The sequence below is a fragment of the Canis lupus genome, chromosome 6 (genome assembly GCF_011100685.1).
Source record: "Canis lupus familiaris isolate Mischka breed German Shepherd chromosome 6, alternate assembly UU_Cfam_GSD_1.0, whole genome shotgun sequence".
Taxonomy (NCBI): Eukaryota; Metazoa; Chordata; class Mammalia; order Carnivora; family Canidae; genus Canis; species Canis lupus.
Window position 1 is genome coordinate 14,978,815 of NC_049227.1, and position 27,812 is coordinate 15,006,626.

Genomic DNA, 27,812 nt, shown 5'->3' on the forward strand with positions numbered 1-27,812 from the left:
GTCATTTCTCTGGTTCCCCATTTCTTGTTTACTACTTCTACTTTTGAGGACCCCGGGACCACCAACCACCTGGATAATCCACAACCTGTGGCCTATTTCAAGGTCAGCTGGTTGGCCACCTGAATTCCATTTGCTACCTTTGTTCCCCTTAACCATGGAAACAACAGATGCAGTTTCCAGGACTTAGTCGTAGAGGGCTGTGGGTGGGTAGGGGCGTTATTATGCCTCCCACAAGTAGCTACCCTGGGAGTTTCAGCAGATACTGAGGGCTTATCCTCTGTGGGGCTACCACCAGTTTACTCCTGGAACTGAAGCGTGCCCTGTTAAGAACATCATTTCCTCATAACCTCCTGGGCACTAACTACCATTTCTATAAATTCCTTGCAGATCTACAAACATTCAGAAAGTGTTTCATTTTTGTTTGGATTTCATTTCCACCAGTATTAGTGGGGTTTAGTTCCTTGTTATAGTTTCATTTTGTGTGGCCTCTCAACTCACCATTCATACCTTTTCCCTGTTTTCTTAGGAGTGGATCTTTTTCCATATTGAAACATTTCTTTTTTCATTTTGAACATAGTCCCTTTGGAGATTTTATGTTTAAATTATTACTATCACAGTATCTGATGGGAACATTTTGTTCTCTGTGCAGGATGAGATTTTATTTCAGGGCCTGTTTTGAGGTTATAAAGCTCAGCAGTTGGGACTTAGAATAAGAATGGCAAGGATTGAATGTGATATATGCTTGACTGTATAATTTGAGTTTTTGAGATTGCATCATATCCTGAATAAGAATACACACAGATGACCACTGTGTATCACAGCCCGGCTTTCCTGCAATCTGATGGACCTAAACTTGGTCTTTAGAACATGGGAGAATCAGCTTCACTTCTGTTGGTGTGGCTCACTTGATGGCATTCCATACATTCCATCTGGTTAGGAAGCTCTCAGCCATTTGTCTCCTGGTTTTCTCTGGGGTCACGTCTGAGCTCTGCTCATCATCCTGGCTCCTGCACACGGGCCCCCACCTTCTCTGCATGCCTGGGCGATTTCCTTGCTTTCTCTGCTCCAGCCACCACTCCTCGCCTGCTGCTTTTCTGGGTGTACAGTCGTCAGAATTCACTGAACTGTCACGTAAGATATATGTGTTTGGGTTAAATTCTACCTCAAAGTGCTGTTTGCGTTCAGGAAAAAACTCTTTCCTGTCCATTCTTCTCCCCATTACTACACACATTTTGATTGTAAACTCCCGACAGGCAGAAACTGTTATTTTTCTTTACCTCCCAGGATTAGAGTAAGATCTGCTACGTAGAAAAAGCTTAAACATTTCAGTAGAATTACATTTTTGTCATAAGTTTTCTTATGGATAGTATCATTTTAATTTGATAACAATCATTGTGGAAATATTATTTAAGTTTCCTTTGTTGATCTTTAAACTCTCATACAGACATACACAATTTGCAAGGTAAAATGTGTCAATTTGAAGAAAGAGGAACTAACTGAATCACTATTGTGTAGAACAGATTTTGCCAGAATTTGTGGTTAGTAAGAAAGTGATGTGTTCCGGGTGGGGGAATTCTGTTTTGGTATTATTTTTTCCTTCCTAAGAAAAACACAACACAAAAAGGGATGTTTGCCCATACTGGTTGCTGTGGAGAGACTTGAAGGGTGGCCTGTGAAGCAGGGTTGGCTGGGGGTGCAGGTAGGATACCTGGACCCTAGGGTAGGTGGATACTGACTCCCAATCATGTTACCCTCAGAAGAACTTCAGTGCTTTTGCTCTCTGTGTGTTTTTATTATAGAATAACTCAAAAACCATGACCAGACTTCAGGAGGGTAGACGTCCTTTGTTAAAATAGTCAGGTTTGAAATACCCTGTAGCACAGAGGGCTCAGGATGTCCTGAGATGCATGTTCTATTAGTCGTTTGACTCACAGGGGGCTCTGATGCTACACTTCATGTTTTCTGTTGACTGGGCTTCTGGAGGAGGGCACATTGGCTGTTTCTGTCTGTGGAGCAGGTGTTCGGTGGGGTTTTCTAGGACTCCTGGTCAGTTTGGAGTTGATGTGCTCAACAGAGGTGAAGGGGAATTGTGTGATGTTTGATTGATTCCAGGGAATCTCAGTGGAGACTGGGGAGATTTGTGGTGAGGTGTTATTTCTGAGAAGTCCATCTCCGTGATCTCCCGAGGATCTTTCAGAACTGATCTGCACTGGTCAAGTTTTTTTCATTATGAGTCTCATGAATGAGTTGTAATCAAACCAGTAAAATTGCATTGTTGTACAGGAATTGGCACTGGAGGGGAAAGTTGTACAAGAACATAACTGCAAGTACAAACATTTTATAAACAGAACTCACCCATAATTCCACCACTTTAACACAACTGCTGCATTTTAACATGCACTGGACTTGTGAGCAACACAGGTGTGTATTGTGCAGGACCCCTTGTATGCGGTCAATACAGTACAGTGCTGTAAATGTATTTTCCTTATGATTTTCTTTTTTTTTTTTTTAAAGATTTTATTCATGAGAGAGCGAGCGAGCGAGAGAGGCAGGCAGACACAGAGACACAGGCAGAGTGAGAAGCAGGCTCCATGTGGGACTTGATCCCAGGACTCCAGGATCACGCCCTGGGCCAAAGGCAGGCACCAAACCGCTGAGCCACCCAGGGCTCCCCTCCTTATGATTTTCTTGACGTTTTTTTCCTCTATTTTACAGTATGGTTACAGTATATGATACATACACAAAATATGTGTTAATTGACCTTTTATTATTGGTAAGGCTTTCAGTCAACAGCAGACTGTTAGTAGTTAAGTTTTTGGGGAGTCAAGTTATATGTAGATTTTTGATTGTGCAGGGGGTGAGGTTGGTGCCCCTAAACATTATTTTGCTTGAGGGTCAACTGAATTTTCCTTTTTTCCCTTGCATATGCTTTTTACTTGGCTGTCCTCATAGTGTATATACACTTTATAGCTTGGTCTTTTCAGTGAACTTTATTTATTTATTTATTTATTTATTTATTTATTTATTTAGATTTTATTTATTTATTCATGGGAGACACAGAGAGAGAGGCAGGGACATAGGCAGAGGGAGAAGCAGACTCCTCACAGGGAGCCCGATGTGGGACTCGATCCTGAGACTCCAGGATCATGTCCTGGGCTGAAGGCAGACGCTCAACCACTGAGCCACCCATGCGTCCCTGAAATTTTTTTACATGCTAAAAATAGTTTTCATCATTATCTGTTTAATGACTGCATGATAATGCATCAAGCTCTCTTTGTGCTTCTAAAGTGGTAATGTCATGCCATTTGTGCTAAAGATACTCTTGTCACATGTTTTTCAGAAAATGATCCTTTAAATTGAACAAATGTTAAAACTTGTCCTCCAGCTTGCACTTGGTTAACAAAAGCTTGTTTCCCGCTAAGCTAGTTTCTTCCACCTTAGAGGTGACCGCTGTTATCAGCTGTGCAGTAGAATCAGAGTTTCTGTTATCTGGCTTTGAGAGCTGGGAGATGCCCTTAGGTCACTTGTTCAGGGACCTTTGCAAATGTCAGAACTGAGCCCCTCTACCTTCCACTGAAAGTGTCCAGAGAAGCCAGAGAAAACACATGTATTGGTTGACTCCAGTTTCTGTTAAGTTAAAAAACATGCAGAATTAGATTCTGTTGTGTAGGGATGCTTCCTTAGGTGATAAAACTATAAATGAAGAGCAAGCAAAATACCATGAAACTTCGACAGTGGTCACTCTGGTAGGAAAAAGGGGGTTTGACCTACAAGGGATGCTGGGTGGGGGGGGCTTTCAGAATGTTGGTGGTCTTTTAACTTTTACACCCCTTCCCGTGTATGTGTGTGTGTGTGTGAGTGAGATCTATTTCACAATGGAAAACACAGAAAACCTGAGATCCTAAGGCGTCAAGTGCGCCTGCTAACAATACAGTTTTCCCAGCAGAGGAGGGTGCAAGGGGTCTTGTTTTACAGTAGTTTTGTAGGCATTTTGAATGCCCTTGGTTTCTACTTTCTAGTTAATACCGGAAATATATTTATAGTGAATACGTGTTTTGTTGTGTCAGTGTCCACTCCTAATGGAGTATCCTGCACTGAATAGGCAGGAGACCCCCCTCCCCCCAGCTTCTGCCATTTCTGATGTTTATGTCTGAATATTATTGGCGCTGGTGAGTTCAGCTGCTTTGGTGGTCCCTGGGACCAGCAGAACCTAGACCTGAGGGCCACTGGACTGTGTCACAGCAGGACAGCTGTGTGGGGGACCTCAGCTGCTGTTCACGGTATGTCCTTGGCCAAGGTCATCTACTATCAAGGAGTCAGGTCATAGTCATGACTTAGCACCGTTAATTGTCTTTGGGACAGTAAGTTCACCTCTCAGCTCCTGAGAAATGCTACTCACTGCTGGGTTTTTGCGCCAAAGGGAGATTTAAGGTCGTATTTGCAGCTCTTCTGAGGGAGGTCTATATGTGTAGTTCTTTATGTTAGGTGTCTTGTGAGCCTCTGGTATTGCTCCTCAGGACGGACAGTGAAGTCAGGAGCCTCTCGGAGTCCCTGCAGAAGTTGAGAGGTTAGGTGCATCCTAACTTAGGTGCAACAGGAAGGGGCCTGTTTCCCAATATGGACTGGGTCATAGGTCCAAAGTGTCCCATCTTCTGCCTCCTCCTGGGAGGGATTTCCATATAGGGCATTCTTTTTGGAACAGAGTATGGGTTGTGTTGATGGTGAAGGCTTGCAGAGTGCTTCCTGTGTCTAGATGTCCTTGGTGGGGCGTCATGGAGGAGATGCTCTTCCCCTCACAGTCATCCTGCGAAGTAAGTAGCCTGTTACTCTCACTTTACAGACAGGGAAGCCGAGGCCCAGCGGTCCCATCACTGGGCCAGGACTGGAGAGCGGGATTCACACGCGGGTGAGTATGTGGCTCTGGTTCTGAATCAGTAGATACCACCTCCTTGCTATGGTCCCCAAAGGCCTGCATCATGGCGCCTGCCTTTCATGTGCCTCCCTTGAGGTTCAGGGCCATGACTTTCCCTCTCTGAAAGGTTTTATGTACAGCGAGTTGGTTCCGTGTGACCATTCTTGAAATACCACGGAGGACCATTCATTGTAGGATGTTGCCTTTCTTTTTTCAGGAAGGGGATGCACTTTGGATGGTGCGATGGGATGATGGGAGGGCTCAGTAGCGTAGGAGGCATGTGTACAAGCGATGATGGTTTCTTGGGAGAACTGTTACCCACATGTTGAGCTCCGAGTGCAGCTGCTGGGGCCACCGGTTTGGTCTGTCTGGGGAACTGGGGGTTGATGACGAACGGAGTGTGTTTCCGATTGAGCGGAATATGACAGCGCTCAAAAGCAAATTTTGTAAAACATGGGTCGAGTTCCCTCCTCTAATGAAGATATTCAGATTATCGTAGTGAACTGATTTTGGCTGCAGACTGCAGAGGAGAGTCCAGCCTTCTCTGCCTGGGAAACTAGGTCTCCACATTCAGTGCCCGTTTGACTGTGGGGGCTAGACCAACTACATGTTTTTCTTACTGTGACATTCTTTACCATTCCTAATTAGTTCACGCCAATTTCAGGGGCGTTCCTTTCTCCGGCTGATTTAACGGCATTCTTGATGGTCTGCCCCGCAGGCAGCTGGATGGCAGGGACCTTGTCTTACTTTTTGTGATTCCTTCCATCGACCAGTCAAGGTTTGTTCAAATGGATTTAATTGTATCTCACTTGGCTTATAATACGAGTGACTGCTTGGAATTTTATTAGTGGGGCCTGATGTGTTTGTGAATGTGGGCTCTCTTTAGCCTTCACTGGGATAGAGACGCACTTAGTCCTGCTGGATATTTTAGAACATTTTCACTTTCACGGCAAGAGATCCTAGAAAACCTGAGTCACTTTCAGACTGAACCAACCAGACCCAGGGTGAGGGTTTAAAGAACAAAAACCAAAACCAGATTGAATTTAGTTTAAGAGAGAGACCATGAATCTTTTAGGAATTTTGAACTCCTGTTTTGTAAGTTACTCCCAAGATTCCCCAAATTAGCTAAAATAGTATTCCTTTTAAACTCTGGAAAAAGTCACTGGGCCTCCCCACATGTAAACATTCCAAAAGTGAGAGACCAAAGAGGTTTTTTGAGGAATAGACCCAACTTGAATGGGGCCTTTTGAGAAGCAGGTTTGGTGAGATTCGTGGTGAAGCAGAGATCTGACGGCCCCTGTGCTGGTTCCTCCTGCTCCACTTTCAGTCAGAGGAAATCATCTGAGAGGTGACTGTTTTTGGCGCTCAGCTTCAGTTCTGTGATGTCTTCAGGAAACAGACCCGTGATTTTTTTCCCCCTCTGTGGTTTGGTCTCTTGCATCTCCCTCCGAAAGGAGTAGCCACTCATAGCCTGAGAAGGTGCTATTTGTGTGCGAATGGTTCACACACGTCCCTGAGATCCCAGGGACCACCCATGATCTGTTTGTGATTAGTATGAACTTTGGGAGTTGTTTTCAGGTCTTGACCAGAGCAAGATGCCGTGGTCATGGTGCAGATCCCGGTGCTTGTGGCAGCGAACACACCAGGCCTGCAGTTCATTCGGTCTGTGGTTTCATCTGGAGATTTCGTGTCTGGCCTGCAGGTCTTTGGAAAAGAAAAGCTTGAGCACCAGGCGCTGTGCTAGATGCTTTCACATACTTTCTTAAAAAAAAAAAAAAAAAATTCTTGGAGCCGAACAGTGACCTAAATGATATTGTCTCCATATTAGGGACGAGAAAACGGAGCAAGGTGGGGGAAGGCGAGTGGTTGGTTCACAGTCACACAGGAGTCAGGGATTTGCACTGAGACCATCTGACCTCTGGCCCTGAGAATGGGGTGTACCTTTCCCTGCCCCTCTCCCCGTGAGTCAAGGAGGGAACACAGGATTGGGCATCATCAGGTAGCCTGACACAGGTTCTGGCCCTGCAACTCAGCTTGCCAGCTCTGTGACCTCGGGCAGGCTTTGTTGCTTAGCTGAACTTGTTTTCAAATCTGTAAAATGGGACGAAGTACCTACTTATTATTGAAGAGACGTAAAGCATTCAGTAAGGTTCCAGGCATAAAGAGGTTTTGTTGGGAATGGCCCTTATTTGAATGGGGTTGGTACCCTACACAGCTGTCCAGATGGCAGTTTCATCCCTGCCTTTGAATTCATGGGAAAGGTAAGGAGAGTGGGAGACACAACTATTAAGGGTGGCTCTGTTTCTCTGCATTCAATGGCTGCTTTCAGTTCTGACTTGTAGCTTCATGGCCATGGGTGGGGCGGGGGGGGGGGGCGGCAGCGACAGGGACCCCTTGCGCCGCTGGAAGTTTCCGTGATACCATCGCCAGCTAGACTTTTCTGCTTATGCCTGGAACAACCAGAGGATTTCACAGGTAAATGATCTTTCCCCTTTTTAGCAGACACCTTCATTCAAGATTGCAAGCCATCTGTGTTCTAGGCACAGCACTGGCATAGAGAAGTGGTTTTTATTCACAAGGACTGGAGAGAAGAAGGGAATTCATCAAACATTTGTACCAGCTTTATGAAGATCTTTTTCTCATACCATGTAATTCTCCCATTGGAAGTATGCAATTCAGTAGTTTTAGTATGTTCACAGAATTGTGCAGCCATCAACATCACCAATTTTAGAGCATTCTCATCTGCTGTGGAAGAAACCCTGTACCCATCATGGTCAGTTTTCATTCCCTAGGCCCCTCTCCTCCTGATCCAGGTTAATCTTTCTGTTCCTACAGCATTGCCTCTTCTGGGAATTTCATGTAAATAGAACATGTGTTACGTGTCCTTCCGTACCTGGCTTCTTTCACTTATCATTGTGTCAAGGTTGAGCCATGTTGTAGCGTGGACCAGCATGCCATTCCTTTTGATGGCGGAACAGTATTCCATTGTATTGAGACTCTGTATTTTACTTACACATTCATCAGTTGATGGACATTTGGGGTGTTTCCACATTTTGACTGTTATAAATAATGCTGCTATGCATGTTCATGCACAAGTTTTTGTGTGGACATATTTTTCATTCCTAGCAGTGGAATTACTGGGTCAGATACTGGGTCAGTTACTACCTATCTTTAACCCTTTGAGGGATTGTAGGACTGTTTTCTAGCAAGTACGAGGGCTCCAACTTCTCCATGTCCCTCACCAATGCTCGTTATTGCCCTTTATTTATTTTTTGTGACTGTCTTTGATTATTGCCATCCTAGTGGATGTGAAATGGAACCTCATTGTGATTGGATATCTTTTCATGTGCATATTGGCCTTTTGTGTATCTGTTTTGGAAAAAAATCTGTTCAAATCTGTAGCCTATTTTTTTTTTAAGATTTTATTTATTCATGAGAGACACACACAGAGAGAGAGAGAGAGAGAGAGAGAGTGAGGCAGAGACACAGGCAGAGGGAGAAGCAGGCTCCATGCAGGGAACCTGATGTGGGACTTGATCCCAGGTCTCCAGGATCACGCCCTGGGTTGAAGGCAGCGCTAAACCACTGAGCCACCGGGGCTGCCCATCCTTTGTCTATTTTAAAGTTAGGTAGTCTTTTTAAAAAAACTTGAGTTTTCAGAATTTCTTTATATCTTCTAGGCACATGTCCCTTATCAGATCCATGATTCATCCATGTTTTCTCTCAGTCTGTGGATTGTCTTTTCTCCCATTCTGTGGGTTGTCTTTTTTCTTTCTTGATGGTGTCTTGTAGCATGACAGCCTTTAACTTTGATGAAGTCCAGTTGATCCCTTTTGTTCTTTTGTTTGTGCATTTGGTGTCATGACTGAGAAGTCTCTGCCTAACCCTAAGTCATGAAGATCTAGTTCTGTATTTTCTGCTTAGAGTTTTGTAGTTTTAGTGCTTTCAAAATGGACCCTGGACCTAAATGTTTTGGCTATCATGTATGGTGTGAAGGAGGGGTCTGGTGGCATTCCTTTGCACATGGAGACCCAGTTGTGCACATGCTGTGTGCCACCTCCATGCTGCCTAGCATGGGAGCCAGAACTCCCTGAACTGGGGTGGGGTGCTGGTGAATGCTGGGGTGTGGGAGAACCCAGTGGATGAGACAGTGAGGAAGCTCAGTAAGGAGATTCAAACGAGAGAGTAGGATCACTAGACTCTTATGGGGCTTTGGAAACACTTTACTGTTAAAGGACTGTTTGAACTTTGGAGAGGATTCAGTTCAGAAATACTCAGCTAAGAAGTACTGGAGGACTTGGAAGGACCTGAAGAGATTGTTTTTTTACTTTGCTTCAAGATAAAAACACTAACACCATTGCAGGAAGATGAAAACCTTTCTTCTCTTGCTGTGCAGGTTGACTATCCATGTGGCATATTACGGCTTTATATAATCAGAGTTTTTGCCTTACGTTATTTTGGGGAAAAAGTAGATATAGCCAAAAATTGGCAGAGAGGCCGTGGTGGAGGTGAGGAGATGCTTCCAGTGTGAGGCTGTCCCTGCTCACCACAGTGGCATCTGTGTTACCAGCTTTTGCTTCCTGCCACAGCTCACTGAGGCACGATTCCTGTCACTGGCCAGACCGTAATGAGATTTGGTGCGGAGTGGGCAGGAGGTGGTTGCCCTGCCTAAGAAAACATAGCAGGCCTTGATTACTCTAGGTGGCTTTCTTGCACACATGACTTTGAGTCCTCTGATTGAGTCAGCTAACGATGATTAAGCACTTATTATGTGCTGGGTGGTGTTCTTGATCATCAGGAAAGTAAGTGTCACAGAATAAAGAGGCCTGCTCTCCTGGAGTTGATGGTCTTGTAGTGGGAGGTGGACAATTTTTAGATGCACCGAGCCAGTGACATATGTTAGCACTTGGGGGGAGGAAAGGGTGCAAATTGCAGTTGTGCCTGAATACATATCATGGGAAAATGTTGTTTGTGCCAAGATTTGAAGGAAGTGGAGGAGTGGGTCTGCAGTTGGCTGGGGCTAAAGAGGTGAGTGGAGGGGCAGTGGGAGAGGAGTGTCTGCTGACTGGCTGAGAAAGGATAAAAGAACAGTTTTGGAGGGCGGTGGTGGATTTGAGGAAACTTTGCATTATGATCTATTCCCCTCGGTGATTGCCATTTTGATCCACAGGTCAGAAGCTAAAAGTTTAGTTCTCTCTCTCTCTCTCTCTCTCTCTCTCTCTGAGACCAGGAGAGAGCATGTGTAAGTGGGGGCTGAAGGGGAGAGAATCTTAAGTAGACTCGTCTGAGTGTGGAGCTGGATGTGGGGCTTGATTTCATGATCTCGAGACCATGACCTATGCTGAAGCCAAGAGTCAGATGCTTAACTGATTGAGCCACCCAGGTGTGCTGGTTTTCTCTTTCTAATGCCACTGTGGTACATCCATTAGATCACCAAGGTCACTGCACTAATGCTCTGAAGAGGGTTTCTGAAGAAAATCTTGCTCAACATACGTGTGTATAAAAGCCATCTAGGGGAGTGTCCATTACCAGGAAAAAAAAAGTGACATTCTCTAGGATTTGATGCTAAAGGTAGAATAAAAAAATTCAGGAAAATGTTTTGTGAATGAGGCTATTCTTCACACTATTTTCAATAGCAGGAAACAGTTAACGGGAGAAAGGCTATCTGATTTTTAGTTGCATACCTGAGATATTGTGCAATCTGTACAGGTAATAGTTCTTAGGAAGATGGAGCAATGGTTGTTATGTAAAAAATCAAGATGAAGTGGTGATTTACTGGCAACCATGATAGAAAAGCTTACACCCTACCAGAATGTTGAGGGAGAAATAGGTAAAATACTGAGTGGTCCGTGTGTGAGGCCACTGGGACCTCTTGCTGATGGGAGTGCGATGTGGCTCAGTCACTCTAGAAAACTGGAAGTAGGGATCCCTGGGTGGCGCAGCGGTTTGGCGCCTGCCTTTGGCCCAGGGCGCGATCCTGGAGACCTGGGATCGAATCCCATGTCAGGCTCCCGGTGCATGGAGCCTGCTTCTCCCTCTGCCTGTGTCTCTGCCTCTCTCTCTTTCTCTCTGTTTGACTATCATAAAAAAAAAAAAAAAGAAAAAAAAAAAAGAAAAAGAAAACTGGAAGTATTTGCTAAGCCGGACACGTGAAATCCAGGGGCCCAGGAACTTCACTGTAAGGAATGAACTCAGCAAAAAATGAGTGTACGTGCACACCACATGATGTGTGCTAAGTGTTCCTGGCAGCATGGTGTGTAATAGGAAAACCTGGGAACTATCCAGGTGTCCAGAATGAGGTGAACGGTGGCCTGATCATACAGTGGGGCATGTAGTGGTGACAGCTGCATGTGGTGACACGGATGGGCCTCACACATCATGCTGAGTAGAAGTAGAGTCAGGGGAACTTATGGCTTGATTCCACTATGTAACAGGTGAAGATCACGTGTGGGGCTCGAAGGTGGCAGTCACCTTTGGCGGGGGGGCAGTGGCCAAAAGGGAGAAGGGGATGTGGGGAACCTGTGTGTCTCTCTGGATGCTGCCACACTGCTGTATCCGTTCATTGAGCCGAGCAGAGTCAGTGTGTGCAGTTTTATGTACCATGCTCTCTTCTAGTATGAGAAAGTAAAACTGAAAGGAAATAATTGTGTTTATTGTATATGTGAAATATATTTGCGTGCACTTTAGATGCTTACAGACACTTAGAAAACACAGAGGCCTACCTACCTGCAAATGCTCTGTTAGCTCCAGGGTAGCGGCCACTTTTGAATAGGAAAGGGGGAGAGGGTGCTGTGCATATGTAACATGTTTTTCTGTATTTGACTTTTTTTTTTTCAGAAAAAATATGGCACAATGTTATCTTCAGTGAAATCTCTGTGGTAGATAGATTCTGGTATTTTCTGTACATTTATGTACGTTTGAAATATTTCACAACGAAAACAAATGTAAATGTATTTAAAAAGTGTTTAAGAACAGGGACGCCTGGGTGGCTCAGCGGTTTAGCGCCGCCTTCAGCCCAGGGTCTGATCCTGGAGACCCGGGATTGAGTCCCATGTCGGGCTCCCTGCATGGAGCCTGCTTCTCCCTCTGCCTGTGTCTCTGCTCCCCTCTCTCTCTCTGTGTCTCTCATGAATAAGTAAATAAAATCTTTTAAAAAAAGGTAAGAACAAAGGTTGAATGAAAGGAAAACTGTGTTCATGATGATTGTGTTACATGAATGGGAAAGAGCTTAGGAAGTTTTTCCTTTTACAGAGAATTTGAAGGAGAAACGTAGTCATGTACACCATTGAAACACGCTTCATGTTTGAAAAAAATCACCTGTGTGTCTGTTGTAGTCCTGTACATGTGGGGAGTATGTGCAGGGCGAATAGGATATGTATGCATTGTAGGGTGGAGTGGTTTTCTTTTTCTTTACCTTTTTTTTTTTGTTTTTTAGAGAGAGGGAGAGGCAGAGGGGAGAGAGAGAGAATCCCAAGCAGGCTCCAGCGCAACAAGGAGCCATCTATAAGGCTCGGATCTCACCACCCTGAGATCATGACCAGAACCAAAATAAAGAGATGCTCAACTGACTCAGCCAGCCAGGGGCCCTGGGTGGTTTTCTTTACTTAAAGAATGTAATGGTAGATAAAATAAGTCACGGGCCACTCAGTAAGAGAAAGCCGCATCCAAGGGGTAACAAAGCTGAGGCTGTCAAAGTTTCTGTGTATTTTTTTTAAAAGATTTTATTTATTCATGAGAGACAAAGAGAGAGGGAGGAGAGAGAGAGGCAGAGGGAGAAGCAGACTCCATGCAGGGAGCCCAGTGCAGGACTCGATCCTGGGACTGTGGAATCATGACCTGAGCAGAAAGCCAACCTCTGAGCCACCCAGGCGTCCCAGTTTCTGTGTATCTGAACTCCCAAGTGAGTGGTCCGCCACCCACCCTGGGGTTGTTCACAGTGCTTCCTGGCTGCCCGCCTGCTGAATTCTCAGTTCTAAGGCCATGGTCACTGTAAGGACCAGGACTTTGTCACTTCTGTTTCCTGAGAACAGCTGAATTTCAGAATAACCGAGGAGCCTAGAACAGTTCTTGATCATGGGTAGAAACCTCTTTCATGAGCCTGACCAGGAATGTTCCTATTGAAAATCGGGAACCCCTGCTTGTTTTATTTCCTGTTATTTAGGTGGAAAAGTTGTCATCTGGAATGCCATTGGTCACTGCCCTCTCTGCCAAGTAAGTGAAGCGTGATGGCAGCATTTATGAACACCTACCTGGTTTTTGTCAGATTTGGGCCGTGGGTCCTTCCTCTGCTCATCCTGTAATAGTGGTTCTCGCTGTGACTCCTGGACCAGCAGCAGCTTCACCTGGGAGCTTGTTAGAGAAACTCAGATTCTTTAGATCCACCCTAGACTCTGGGATGGAGCCTAGTAATCTGTGTGGGTTTCCAACTGTGAAACATACATGGCATACGATTTTTTTTTATTGGAGTTCAATTTGTCAACATATAGCATAACACCCAGTGCTCATCCTGCCAAGTGCCCCCCTCAGTGCCCATCACCCAGTCACCCCAACCCACCGCCCACCTCCCTTTCCACTACCCCTTGTTCGTTTCCCAGAGTTAGGAGTCTCTCATGTTTTGCATGACATACGATTTTAACCATCTTCAGGTGTGTAGTTCTGTGGTGTTAACATTCACATCATTGTGCAAACGTCACTGTCTCCACATGCTGTCCCCATTAAAAACCGACCCCCAGCCCCTGGCACCACTGTCCACTCTCTGTGTCTGTGAATTTGACGAGTCCAGGGACCTCCTAGAAGTGGGATCACACAGTGTCCGTCCTCTTCTCTCTGGCTTCTTTCCTTGAGCACAACGTCTCCTCAGGGTTCATCCATGTTGGAGCAGGTGCCAGGATTCCTTCCTTTCAGGCTAGATCATGTTCTGTGGTGTGGATGGACCACATTATGTTCATCTGTCTGTGGACATGTTGGGTACTTCCACCTTTGGGCTTTGTGAATAATGCTGCCATGAACGTGGGTGAGCAAGTGTCTTAAGTCCCTGCTTCCAGTTCTTCTGGGGATAGACCTAGCAGTGGGATTGCTGGCTCATGTGGTGATTCTGTTTATATTGTAAGGAGCTACCCACGTGGCATTTTACATTGCCACCCGCCACACACAGGGGTTGTAGTCCCTCTACATCCTTGCCAGCCCTTATGTTACCCGACAGCATTTGGTTGAGCCCACCAGGCGATTGTGATTCATGCTCATTTGGGAGGCTTTAACCCCAAGACTGTGCTGTTTCTCGCTGGCCCTTGTCATCCCACACTCTGGCAAATGGACAGCTGAGGATGGCAGTGGAGGGGGATGACAGTGAACCTGGAATCCATCAGAAGACCTGTTCTGATCCACCGGCCTGCTGAACCTTGGACAGTGGGAACCCTCCTCCCTCGCTGCCTTTGGAGGACAAATGACCTATTGTGGTTTGAGAAACCCTTTATGCCGGGAAGGGCTGTTCCAAGCAGTGAGAAGCCAGGGAAGGTCTGGGCGGAGCAGGCTGAAGAACACTTTCCGGTGCTCAGTGCAGCCCCTCCTCAGGGGTCAGGGAGCGTGCCATGGGGGCGGTGGCCAGGCAGGCTGGGTGTGGCCTCCGTAAGTGACTGGCCTGTGCCCACTGTGCAGCTTCCCAGCCCGTGACCTCTGCATCGGTCAGCGTTTGTGAAGGCTTGCTTAGGTAAAGCAGGGACATGTGTGACAGCATGGCTCACCAGGCACATCCTGTTGGTTTCCTAAGGCTTCGGGCTGTGGTGAGTGGGGCTGATAGCTGCTGTCAGAACACGGGGGCTAGATGTCTCCAGGTGCTTGCCCATAGCAGGACTGCATTCTGCAGGCTCTGATGGAAACAGGTTGGGAAGGATAGCCATCTTTGTGTGACGTTTTGTTGCTTTTCATCTGTGTCTAGCTGGCTTGGCGAGCCACCAAATTTCACACCTGAACAGATACTGAAGAGTGCTCACGGACAGTTAGCCTGTGTGGGCTGCAGGGAGGCAGAGGCATGCGCTGGGGGTGGCACGGGGCATTGGTGGCTGGCTTGAGAGATGCAGTTCCCTTCAGTGTGCCTGTTTCTCTGACACCCGCCAGGCTGTCTGTCTCATAGTCACCCTGGAGCAGGCACGTCTCTTGAGTGGTGCGGTGTCCAGAGGGGCAGGTCCTGAGCCTCTGCCCTGCCCCATGTGAGGCCTTGGTCTGCAGGCTGGCCTGGGGCTCATGGCCCCAAACACCTTGTTATGGGCAGTTGGTTCTACATTTTAGTCCATGGATGTACAAAGGCTTTTTGAGTTCAAATACTGTAATCTGGAGGGGAGGTGGGGAGATTACTGAATGATTTCTAGTAGCTATTTTCAGCACTGGCCTCACAAGGGCCATGTGAGCAAAGTGGAATTAGCATGAGGTTCTGTGCCTGTGGGTCTGAGAGCGGCTTCCTTCCCAGCATCTCTAGGGCAGTGGGTGGCATTTCAAGGCCAAGCTTTGAGCTGCAGGTTCTGGGTTGAGTCCAAACACTGTGATTGAGCGGTTTTGTGCCACAAGGGTTGGGGCAGGGAGGGAATACCACTAGAGAGGCCTCTGAGGAGTTGTTGCCCTTATCGAGGTGCAGATGATGAGGGCTGGTTCCTGGGGCATGCATCCTTACCCCTGTTTTACTGAGGATAAATGCTAAGCCTGGAGGTGGTCAGTTGCTGCTGGGCCACATGATGAGGATATGAGCCCAGATGTCTGCACACACCTGTGTCAGAGCCTATCCTTTGTAGCCCTTCAGTATGGGGGCTTAGCTGCCTCTCTGTGTTACCTGTTGGGGCTGAGTGGGTGTGCAGTGCATCTTCCATTTCATGAGTGCATTGGGGTCCTGTCCGTGAACTTGATATTTATTCCCACAGAAAACCAGAGTCTTCCTCTGTGTGTTCCCGTTCTTTCCATGGCTAGTGGGCCATTACATGACAGGGTAGCTGATCTGAAATGATCTGTCTTCCTTCTTAAACATTTTTTGAAAAACCATGGATGTCCTAGTTCAGGAAAGTGATACTTGGGATTGTAGTTTTCTTAAGATTGAAATTTCTACAGAGGGGCTATTCTGAGGGTGGTGGAGATCCATCAAGAGTGTGTGCTGTGTCTTTGATTTAAAATGTGCCTTTTGGGGACACCTGGGTGGCTCAGCAGTTTAGCGCCTGCCTTCGGCCCAGGGCATGATCCTGGAGACCTGGGATCAAGTCCCACGTCGGGCTCCCTGCATGGAGCCTGCTTCTCCCTCTGCCTGTGTGTCTGCCTCTCTCTCTTTCTGTGTCTCTTATGAGTAAATAAATAAAATCTTAAAAAAAATACAATGTGCCTTTTGGATTCTGACTTTAATTTTTTTTTTTTTTTGGTTCTGACTTTTAGATTCTCCTGTGGTCAGAGTTCAGATTCTTTGGCAGCATGTGACTGTTTGGTAATCATTACTGAGTTACATTCTGTCTTGGGATATTATCTTACTTTAACTGTCAGGAAAAGAACAAAACTAGTATGTGCTTAATAGAGAAAACTTCATCTTAATAGAGATTTCTTGGTGTTCCCTGAATTATCTTTCTTTCATTACTTTTATCTTTCATCTTTTCTTCCAACATTGCCTTGTTTTACATCCAATCGGTATTTTCTAGCGTACCATTTAAATTCCCTTGTTTTGGTCACTGTATGAGTTCTGTTATTTTCTCAGGGATTGCCCTGGGAGTTAAAATTCACATCTTACTGTGTACCAATCCATCTTGGTACCAATGGTAGCAGTTGAGTTTTAGTAGTGTGTAGGAACTTTGCTACTTCACAGCTCCCTTCCGTCCATATCCCTGTAAATTGTATGCCATCAAGACAGATTGGTGATTGCCTAATATGGTTGTCTTTTAAGTCAACCAAAAAAAAAAGTTACAAGTAAGGAGTAAGTTTATCTTGCCCTTTATATTTACCAGTGTAGTTCTGGTGCTTGTTCTTTCTTCATGCCACCTATTTGTTTCCCCTAAGGAAGGACTGCTAGTGCCACAGTGAATTCACTGTTTCTGTTTTTTGGGGGCTGTCTTAATTTTTCCTTTGTTTATTAGTAAGGATGTTTTTTCTGGATATAGAATATGGTTGACCGTTTTGTCTCCTGCCATTGTGAGTGCACCATCCCACTGCCTTGTGGCCTCTGTGGCTGGCTTCTGAGAGGTCAGCTGTTCATCTTACCCAGTTGCTGATCTGGTGCTTTCAAAAGTTTCTCTTTTCTCTGGATGGTTTGAACAGTGCAATTATGATCTGTCTAGATGTGAATCTTCCTCAGTTTATCTTAGTTGGAGTTCTTTGGGTTCTTAGGATTTTTTTTTTAATTTTATTTGAGAGAGAGTATGCACATGCACATGTGCCCAGGGAGCTGGGGGAGGGACAGAGGGGTAGGGAGAGGGAAAGAATCCTAAGCAGACTCCGAGCTGAATGTGGAGCCTGAGGTGGAGATAGATCTTATCCCTGAGTGGAAACCAAGAGTCAGAAATTTAACTGACTGAGCCACCCAGGTGCCTTTTTGGTTCTGGGATTTTAAAAATCAAATTTGGGAAAATTTTAGCAGGTTATTCAAGTATTTGTTCTGAGCCTTTCTCCTTTTGGACCTCTCATGCTGATGATGTTGGTATGCTTGATGGTGTCCCAAGGGTGGGGGGTGGGGGGGCTGTCCATCTTCTCATTCTCTCTTCTTTCTGTCCTCCAGACCAATCTCTGTTGACCTATCTTCAAGTTTGCTGATTCTTCTCTCTGCCCACTCAGATCTGCAGTTGAGCCCCTGTAATGAATTTTTCATTTCATTCATTGAGCTTCTCAACTCCAGAATTTTTATCCATTTTTCTTGTACAACTTCTGTTTACCAATATATTCTATTGCTGAAACACTGTTCTCTACTTTCCCTTGGCTCTTAGAGATGGTTCCTGGTAGTTCTTGAAACCTATTTCATTTTTTATTTTATTTTTACTTTTTATTTTTTTTAAATTTTTATTTATTTATGATAGGCACACAGTGAGAGAGAGAGAGGCAGAGACACAGGCAGAGGGAGAAGCAGGCTCCATGCACCGGGAGCCCGACGTGGGACTCGATCCCGGATCTCCAGGATCGCGCCCTGGGCCAAAGGCAGGCGCTAAACCGCTGCGCCACCCAGGGATCCCTTCATTTCATTTTTTAATTAAAAAAATCTTTTTAAAGATTTGATTTATTTGAGACCGAGAAAGCGTGAGTGGAGATGGAGGGACAGAGGGAGAGGGAGAGGCATGCTCCTCGCTGAGCAGGGAGCCCGACGTGGGGCTCTATCCCAGGACCCTGTGATCTTGACCTGATTTGAAGGCAAACGCTTAATTGCCTGAGCCACCCAGATGCCCTTGGAACCTATTTCAGATAGCTGATGTAAGGTCTTTGTCAAATGAGTTCAATGCCTGGCCTTCCTTGAGGACAGTTTCTGGTGGTGCTTTTTCCATGTTTGGCCAACTTTCTTGTTTCTTTGCATGTCTTATAAACTTTAGTTGTAAACTGGATATTTTAAATGATATAAACCAAAGTGGCAACTCTAGAAATCAGATTTTCCTCCCTCCCAAGGTGTTGCTGCTTATCATTGACTTTAACGATCTCTCTGAATTTTGTCAAGTTTCTTGTGTGTCCTGTGGCTGCTGTAATTTGTAATTTGTTAGACAAATTGGATGGCTTGAAACAGCAGGAATGTCTCAGCCCTGGAGGTCAGAAGTCTGAAATCCAGATGTGGGCAGAGCCACACTCCCTCCAAACCCTGTAGGGGAGGGTCCTTCCTGCCCTTTCCAGCATCTGGCTGTGACAGGTCACCCTCCGGGTTCCTTGACTTGCAGATGTGTGGCTTCCATCTCTGACTCCACTGACATGTGCCCACCCTGTGTGCCATATGTCTCTGGGTCTTGGTGTGGTCCTCCTGCTCCTTAGGAGGACTCCAGTTGTACTGGATCAAGGGCCTACCCAGGATGGCCTTTTTTTTGTTTGGTTTTGTTTTGTTTTTTTTTTAGGATGGCCTTGTTTTAACAGTTTTTGCATCAATAAAAGTACGCTGGCTTGTCATACACCTTCAATTTCCTGTTCTGAAAAAGTGGGTTCTGACCATTTTTGCTCCTGTCGAAGAAAGGGTTTTTGGAGGTTCTTATTCTTGCCATTTACTGGTGTCCCCCACCTTTTATATGTAAGGTGTTCATAGTTCTCATTTGTATACTATAAGCTTCAGTCACATCAGGTGTACAACACAGTAATGCTGGTGTGTTCACAGGGTGGTGCACCCCTTGCTATGATCACCCTCCTGAGAAACCCTTTCTCTTCCAATCCTCACCCCAGTTCTCTTGTCGTTGGCTCCTCCTGCTTCAGCCCTCATCAGGGACCAGTCTGCTTTGTTTCTGTATATTTGCCTCTTCTGGGGATTTCTTGTGCACAGACTCATCCCTAACGTGGTCCTTGTGTCTGGCTTCTTTGACTTACCATCTTGTAGCATGAATCTGTCCTTCATTCCTTTTTATGGAAGAATAGTAGTCCATTTTTACAGATAAGCCATTAAAAAAAAGCTTTTATCGATTTATTCATGAGAGACAGAGAGGGGCAGAGACACAGGCAGAGGGAGAAGCAGGCTCCCTGCGGAAAGCTTGATGGGGGACTCGATCGCAGGACCCTGGGATCTGGGATCACACCCTGAGCTGAAGGCAGATGCTTAGCCACTGAGCCACCCAGGTGCCCCAAGATAAGCCACTTTTATTTACTCTTTGATAGTTGATGGATGCTTGGATTTTTCTGCTCTTTGGCTCCTATGAATAACGCTGCTGTGGACATTTGTCTATAGGACTCTGAACATACATGTTCATATCTCAGATATATTTCTAGGAGTGGAACTGTGGGGTCACATTGTGGCTCTGCCACTGACATTCTGAGGAAGTGCTGGGCTTTTCCACATCCTGGCTAATGTTCGTGTTTTTTTTTTTTTTTTTTTTTTTTTTAATTAGAGCTATTGTAGTGGGTGGTATCTTGTTATGGCTGTGATTTGCATTTCCATGACGTTCAGTGATGTTGAGCATCTTTTTATGTGCTACTGGCCACTGATATATCTTTGGAGGAATGTCTATGCAAATCCTTTGCCCATTTTTAAATTGGTTTTTTTTGTCTGTCTCTGTTATTTTTAATGTGTTGTAGGAGTTCTTTATTCTAGGTACACGTCCCTTTTCAGATATATGTATTTGCAGATCTTTTCTTTGATAAAAATGTTCTTTCCGGGATCCCTGGGTGGCGCAGCGGTTTAGCGCCTGCCTTTGGCCCAGGGCGCGATCCTGGAGACCCAGGATCGAATCCCACATCAGGCTCCCGGTGCATGGAGCCTGCTTCTCCCTCTGCCTGTGTCTCTGCCTCTCTCTCTCACTGTGTGCCTATCATAAATAAATAAATAATAAAAAAAAAAAAATTTAAAAAAAAAAAAAAAATGTTCTTTCCCCATTACCTTTTTGGCTTCATTATTTGCTGTTTTCCATATATTCTGTGCTCTAGTTACATAAGACTTTGTTTTCTCAGACATGCTACTTTTCACTCCTGAAAATGGAATAAATATCAGCAAATAGTCATTTGGCAAGCTTTCTTTAAGGCCCTTCTACATGCCAGGCACCCCAGCAGCTGGGATGTATCCGAGAATAGAGCTGGGTGTGTCCCCACCCGCAGAGTTTGTGTTTGTGTGCTGTGTCTGGCCCCCTCTCTCATTATCAGGGTGCTGTTAAGATACGTAACGGTGGGATTCCCATTTGCCATGGAGTTTGGATCCTCTTGGATTGTGCCTAGCTGTGGGGACAGTCTGTAGCTGCGTGCTGAATGCCTATTAATGAGTGCAGTGACCCCGCGTTGTTCATTACTGTACTCGAGTGGGTACTTAAGAAACACTTGTTGGCTCATTGACTGAGAGTCCATGTGCTCCCTGAAGAGACTGAGTAAACAGTTTAGGCCATCAAAATATTTTTAAATGGGAAGGGACTGAGTTCTTAGGATGGGAGAACCTTCTGGAGCTGTTGTCTCCACATTTTGGCCATTAAGATATTAGGGGCTCTTTAATACTCACCCCTCATGTACCCATAGGTATACACACTCATATGTGTACACACCCATGACCTATATACTCATACACAGTACTCACATGTTTACATACACAGACACACTTGCACATACACTTAAACACACTCCTATATACACATATACACACATACTCATGTACATGCATATGTACACACCCATGTACATATACACTCATACACACATTTGCATACTCACACACTTCCAATATACTTACACATGTACACCTCTTATATACACGCTTGTGTACACACCTACCTACATATATGCTCACACACACACTTGTATATAGACACTTGCACATACCGTGATATATATATATACACACACACACCCTATATAACCACATACACATATATACACAGACACACATGTGCATACATTTACACACGTGTGCACACCCCTTATGTACACATTTACATACTCTTGTATTATATACACTTGCACACATATACATATACATATACACATGTACATCATAGTCGTGTACACACTCATGCACATGTATTCACATACATCTATACACATACACATTTTGAAGGTTACATGCATGCACTATACTACTACATTATGTATATTATAAAGATATCACAGGAATATAAGTTTTGAAAGGAGAGATGAAAATACAGCTAGAATTGCTTCTCTTTTTTTCCTGTGCCTACCTGGATTGCATTGACCCTGGGATACGTGCCCTTTTACTTGGGAGCTTACAGCTTCAGAGCACATAATATTTAGTTTTTGTGTGGAGTTTTTATGAGGCCCTTGGAGTTCCCAAGTAAGTATTAAAGCCTTAGTTTATTTTGTTTCTTAAGCTTTAAGGTCAATTAAAGGCAACTGCATTTAAAATTCTGAAATGCTGAGTAATTTCACAGATGAAAACAATCTAGTTATGAATTCTGTTCAGAATGTAAACCAGAATCTTAACTCTGAAGTGTTGTTTTAAGAGGTAAATCATGAAAAATGACATAGAAATTTTGGAAAAAAGAGAAGTCTACATTTTGTTGTGGTTATTTATAGCAGTGTTGATTAGTGTGAGACCCCCCACCCCTCTGTGGATACCTTAACTTTACTGTGTGTGTGTTTTTTTTAAAGATTTTATTTATTTATTCATGAGAGAGACACAGAGAGAGAGAGAGAGAGAGAGGCAGAGACACAGGCAGAGGGAGAAGCAGGCTCCACGCAAGGAGCCTGATGTGGGACTTGATCCCAGGTCCCCAGGATCACACCCTGGGCTGCAGGCAGCGCTAAACCACTGTGCCATCGGGGCTGCCCCTTTACTGTGTTTTCTAACCAAAAAGAACCTATTTCTTTAGAACTCTCTGTAGTAAGAACCAAACTGACTTTTTAACGTGGCTTCCGTGTTTGTTAGCCTATGATCTCTCTGCTCTGTCTCCTGCTGCTCTGAGTGAGGCATGGGTAACTCCTTGTTCAGGGGAAGCTGAGGTTTGAGGGTGTCATTCTCTGACTTGTGTGGTTGGGAATCCTAGCTCTAAGCAATTTATCTATCTATCTATCTATCTATATCTATCTATCTATCTATCTATCTATCTATCTATCTATCTATCTATCTATTTATTTATGACACACACAGAGAGAGGCAGAGACCTAGGTGGAAGGAGAAGCAGGCTCCCTGCAAGGAGCCGGATGTGGGACTCAATCCCAGGACCCTGGGATCATGCCCTGAGCCGAAGGCAGATGCTCAATTGCTGAGCCACCCAGACATCCCAGCAAGTGGGTTTTTTACCTACATGGAACTGGAATGATTGTTTTGGCACACGAAGTCATGTGTGTTCACTGTAGAAACAGTGGGCCGAGAAATTATATGACTCTTTAGTTTTAACCTCCTTTTTGACTCTAGAGGAAAGGAGGGTCTTTTACATGAAACTTGTAAATCACTTTTTTCTGCCCCAAATTGACTGGTTTTGGATCTGTGGGTGTCTTTGCTGATTCACAGGTGGGTGGACACCTCACAGCATGGTGATTAGTTAGCAGAAAGTGCCCCTGAGCACCAGCTCCGCCGCATGAATGGATTGGGGTGGGGGGGTGACGTGGCCACAGTCTGACTGCTGAGTGAGCACCCCGTGGAGGGAGGGCTGGCTGGCGGCAGTCTCCACTTTCTGAGTAGCTGTTTTTATTGGCCATTCGCCTTCTCTTCTTTAGGCTTGCCAACGCCCCAGATCAGCGAGCGGAGGGACCCATACCCCAATCGAATGCAGATGCCTCAGGGGAACCCGCTGCTGTTGTCATATACCCTGCAGGAGCTGCTGGCCAGGGACACCGTGCAGGTGGAGCTCATTCCTGAGAAGAAGGGCCTCTTCCTGAAGCATGTGGAATATGAGGTTTCCAGCCAGGTAAGAAGCAAATGGTGTGTGCGTGTTGGAGAGAGAAGGCAGGGTGGGGGTGGGACAGGGACATGTTGGGGCGGGAGTGGTGTGTGTCAGCAAAGGGCCACAGAGAGAGTCTGTGGGCTGGCCCTAAAGGTAAGACCCAAAACTAGACGCTGAGAGCCAAGCCGCCCAACAGATGTTTCCACAGCCTGCGTGTCCCCATGTCTTGCTCTGGCTCAGCCACACTCCCAGCTAGCTCAGCCTGCCCTCCCTATCCCTGTGTCTGGGATGCTGCTCAGAAGAGCTTGTTCGGTCTGTGGGGCACATACCACGGCAAAGGCCAGGCTGGCAGTAGTTTTGCAGTTGTGGGAAATCCCTGAGGGTACAGTATGGGCTTTGGGTCAAGTTTAGAGGGCAGGATTGGTGTGTGTCCATTTCATCTCTGCTAAGGTTGCTGCCTGCATTGTTAGGGGCCCCCACACCCGAGCTAAGGAGGTGCTGGGCACCAGGCTGTGTGTCTGTGTGGAGACGGGGTGGCATTAGCAGTGGTTATCTTCTGTCCCTTCCTCCATTTTCTTTCTCTCTCTTGGTTCTGTTAGAATAGATGCTGGGGGGAATTTTTATTCAGAAACTGATAATTAAGTCATTGGTGAGCTGATGGCATCCTTGGGCTAGTGGAATCCTGTGTTAGTGGGGGATGCAAGGACAGGTGGTGTGGGGCCCTGCTGCAGTGAAAGTGTGCTTCTGTGGTGGCTTTGGTGGGAAGACTCTGTCACCCCGGGGAGGAAGCACGTTTTCCAAACCAAGTGGCTGTGTGGTTGTGCTGTGGGAATCAGGAATCACAGAATTTTTGTTTCATGGTGTTTTTTGTCCCATAATGGACATTTTTCAGGGAGGCCGCTCTGCCCAAGGTGTGAAGGGCTCTGCCTGCTGGTGCTTAAGCCTGGGCCGCAGCCTGGGCCACTCGTTCTATCCTGGACCCCGCTCACCAGAGGTTCCACAGCAGAGGGACATGCCTGGCTTCATGGTTTTCTTTGTATAACATATTTATTTTATAGATGTAATATTTTGGGGGAAGTTTTAGGTTCACAGCAGGATTGAGGGAGAGAGCCAAGATTTCCCATAAACCCGTGCTCCTCCCAATGGGCTGCCCATGACCACTGTCCCATTTGTCACAGTTGATGACCCCAAGCAGACACATCGTCATCACTCAGAGTCCATGGTTCGTGCGAGGGTCTCTCTGGGTGGGCACACGTTCTGTGGGCCTGGACAAATGTGTAATGACCAGCATCCACCGCTACAGTGTCACACAGAGTGTTCCCTGCCCTGAAAGTCTCCTGTGTCCCCACCAGTTCATTCCTCTGCCCCGAGCCCCTGGCAGCCACCCCTCTTCTCCTGTGTCCACAGCTCTGCCTTTCCCAGGGCGCCCGGTTCTTGGGATCAGACTGGCTTCTTTCACCAAGCAGTGTTCTTTACAAGCAGTACAGCATATTTAATTTCGTTGCTCGTGCACATGTATCGTGTGAACTCATACAGGAGAGCCAGGTTAGGTTCCTCCGTGTGGGGAATGGCTCTCGTAGAGCCTGTGGGGCTGTTCATTATGGGGCATAGAGTGGGATTTGAGTCCGACGTCTGATTGTCTGGCATTCCTGAGCAGTGTCTATTCTGTCTCGACGGTTACTTCTCTCCCAGGAGGCAGTCGTGCTCATGGCGCTGGCACTATGTGACCATGTACGGGAAGGCGCCCCTGGGAACGAAGTGAAGAAGGCATCATTCCCATGCGCTACCTTGTAATGGGGGGACAGGTTCACCCATGTAGGTGTGGACTCCTGTGAGAGCCCCGGTAACGGGGGCGGGACAGGATGTAAGCGCTATGCAGTGTTGGGAAGTTGTGTGAGTGCCACCGGGAAGGACAGGGTCTTTCCTCAGTCGAGTGTAGGAGGGAGGATGAGGCCCTGAGCTACACTGCTCCCATGGGCTCTGTTTCTTGGTGGAGGGGAGAGTAGGGAAGGGAAATGGTGGCGTGGGGAGGTTTCTGGTGTCCGGTCTGAGCACAGAGCCTTCTTTTGCAGCGCTTCCAATCCTCCGTGTATAGACGGTACAACGACTTTGTGGTTTTCCATGAGATGCTGCTGCACAGGTTCCCATACCGCATGGTGCCAGCCCTTCCGCCCAAGAGAGTCCTGGGAGGTAACATGGGGTGCCCAGGAGGGCTGGGCTGGTCAGTGCTGAGAGGTAGCACCGGGTGCTCTGGAGGCTGGGCTTGGCTGTCCCCAGGGTGCCTGGGAGGGCTGGGCCAGTCAGTGCTGGGAGGTAACACGGGTGTGCTGGAGGCCGGGCTGGGCTTTTCCTGGCTTATTTCCACCCTGCAGCATGTTTGTGGGGGGCTGGGGTGGGAGGCTGCATAGCCTGTTTGCTGACCCTGTGCTCTCCTCTGCAGCCGACCGGGAGTTCATTGAGTCCCGGCGAAGGGCGTTGAGGCGCTTCATTAACCTGGTGGCCCGGCACCCCCCATTTTCTGAGGACGTGGCTCTCAGGCTGTTCCTGTCCTTTAGTGGCCCTGTGAGTACTTCCCTGTCATGGGAGGGTCCTGAGGGTCTCTTAAATGTGCCCGTTATCTTGCTCTCCTCACTTGGGTGGCCTGATGGAGTCTCCTGCACACATGACAGCACAAGTGAGACTGACTTTCTGCCCAGATGACAGGGCTGTGATGTCAGAAAGCATCCTTGGCTCTGGCTTGGCAGGATTTTGTGGGTCCAGGGGAGGCTTTCTGCACTGTTGCAGTGGACACCGAGGATTGTTCACTGAGGGCTCTACTTGGGAGGGTTACAGAAGTGCTGGAGGCCCCAGATCACCACACGAGTGTTTCCTAGAAAGCAAATAAGGCATCTTTGATTAAGTGCCATTGGAAGACTGAGCTGAGTCTTTTTACCAGAGCCACAGAATTGATCCAGATCCTGGGAGACCATTGCCACCTGGACGTTAGTTTCTGTCAAAACCAAGCCGTATCTGTCAGCTGTTGTGCAGTTAGCATCCGGAAGTGAGGCAGAACCCTTGTTCCCAGTTGGGTTGGAAGTCACTGCCTTGTCCCAAGGGCAGCCTTCTTGCCTAGGAAAAGGGGTGGGGGTGGGGGAGAGGCTCCAGCAAGTATGCTTTGGTGGTGGAATAAGATGTGTCATCTTCTACCTGAGGGAACCCCTCCTGAGCAGGGATCTGGGAGGAGCTCAGTCCCACCCTCCCTTCCAGTGCAGAAAGATTCAGGACACAGACATGGAGCTGCAAAGGCAGAGGCCAGGTGAGACAGATGGGCTTGTGACCTCCCTGAGAAGGCCACTGGCTTTCCCACTGCTAGCCCAGGGGTATTTGTCACCACTGTCCATTTTATCAGTGGAAGCTTGCTGTGACCGTCTGCTCATGAGCTGGGAGTGTGGGCCTTTGAACCCTGGATGGACAGGTTCCTTTAGAGCAGGAATCTTTATTGCTAGAGAGGAATGCGGTGGGACATGGGAACCACACAGGCTGGGCACAGAGCCAGGCAGTGTCCCTGTCTTGGAGGCGTGAGGCTCCTCTGACCCTTTGCCCTCACAGAGATAGAGTGTCCCTAGGACCTCCCTGACTCTGTTTCCTTTGGTAAAATGAGAGAATCAGGACAGATGATTCTCAAGGCATCTTGGAAATTCTAGAATTCCTTGACCCATAGAGAGCTGCAGGTTAGGTTAGGTGCTCTGCTTGTATTTCCCCTGGCTCTTTGTGGGTCCTGGTCTTGGATGTGGCTTTGCCAGGGAGGCCTGCTTTCCGAGGGCAGGGCAGGGCAGGGCAGGGCAGGGCTGGGCCCTCCCAGAGCTCTGTGGGCCTGGGTCCCATGGGTCTGTCCGCAGGAAGGAAGAGACTTCCACTGTCGTCTCTGTGCCCCATGTAGTGGGACCTAGAAGGATCTGACAGGTTGGTTGTCTGAAGCATGGATGTCATCCCTGCTCTGTAGATGGAGTTACTGTTTTTCTGGAGAGAGCTCTGCTCTCCGGAGCTGTAGGTTTTGCAGTGCTGGTGGTGTTAAGTCAGGCTTTCCCGTCTGTGGAAAACCACCCTAAAGTTTAAGGTTGATGGGAAGAGACCGTGACGAGATACTCTGGGATGCTTATGTAAGCCCACATATAGGAACGTGTTTCTCTTGAACTGTATTCTGCCTCTTGCTGACTTCATTGGTCTCACAGACTTTTCTGCGGCTGCTAGAGGCTTGGTGTTTCTGTTTTCCTTTTGTAGGACGTGCAGAACAAGTTAAAGGAATCCACTCAGTGTGTTGGAGATGAATTCATGAACTGTAAGCTGGCTCCTCGGGCCAAGGTACTTCTCTGTCCTCCAGTCCAGCCAGTGACCACCTGACCAGCTCCTGCTCTTCTGCCCCCACTAAGGCCAGCTGCACGGTTTTCTCATTGACTCTCCTTTTGGCTGCTCTG

At 46.8% G+C, this 27,812-nt stretch overlaps 1 protein-coding gene across 1 annotated transcript in view; it reads left to right on the forward strand.

Moving 5' to 3' along the window:
* SNX8 (sorting nexin 8) overlaps positions 1 to 27,812 on the forward strand; it is a 42,219-nt gene that overhangs the window by 2,651 nt on the left and 11,756 nt on the right. Inside the window, exons 2-8 of the mRNA XM_038539646.1 lie at positions 4,841 to 4,906; positions 23,192 to 23,382; positions 24,251 to 24,394; positions 24,766 to 24,903; positions 25,431 to 25,548; positions 25,799 to 25,920; positions 27,619 to 27,699. Of these exons, the coding sequence (XP_038395574.1) occupies positions 4,841 to 4,906; positions 23,192 to 23,382; positions 24,251 to 24,394; positions 24,766 to 24,903; positions 25,431 to 25,548; positions 25,799 to 25,920; positions 27,619 to 27,699 (860 nt within the window). The remainder of the gene's footprint in view (positions 1 to 4,840; positions 4,907 to 23,191; positions 23,383 to 24,250; positions 24,395 to 24,765; positions 24,904 to 25,430; positions 25,549 to 25,798; positions 25,921 to 27,618; positions 27,700 to 27,812) is intronic.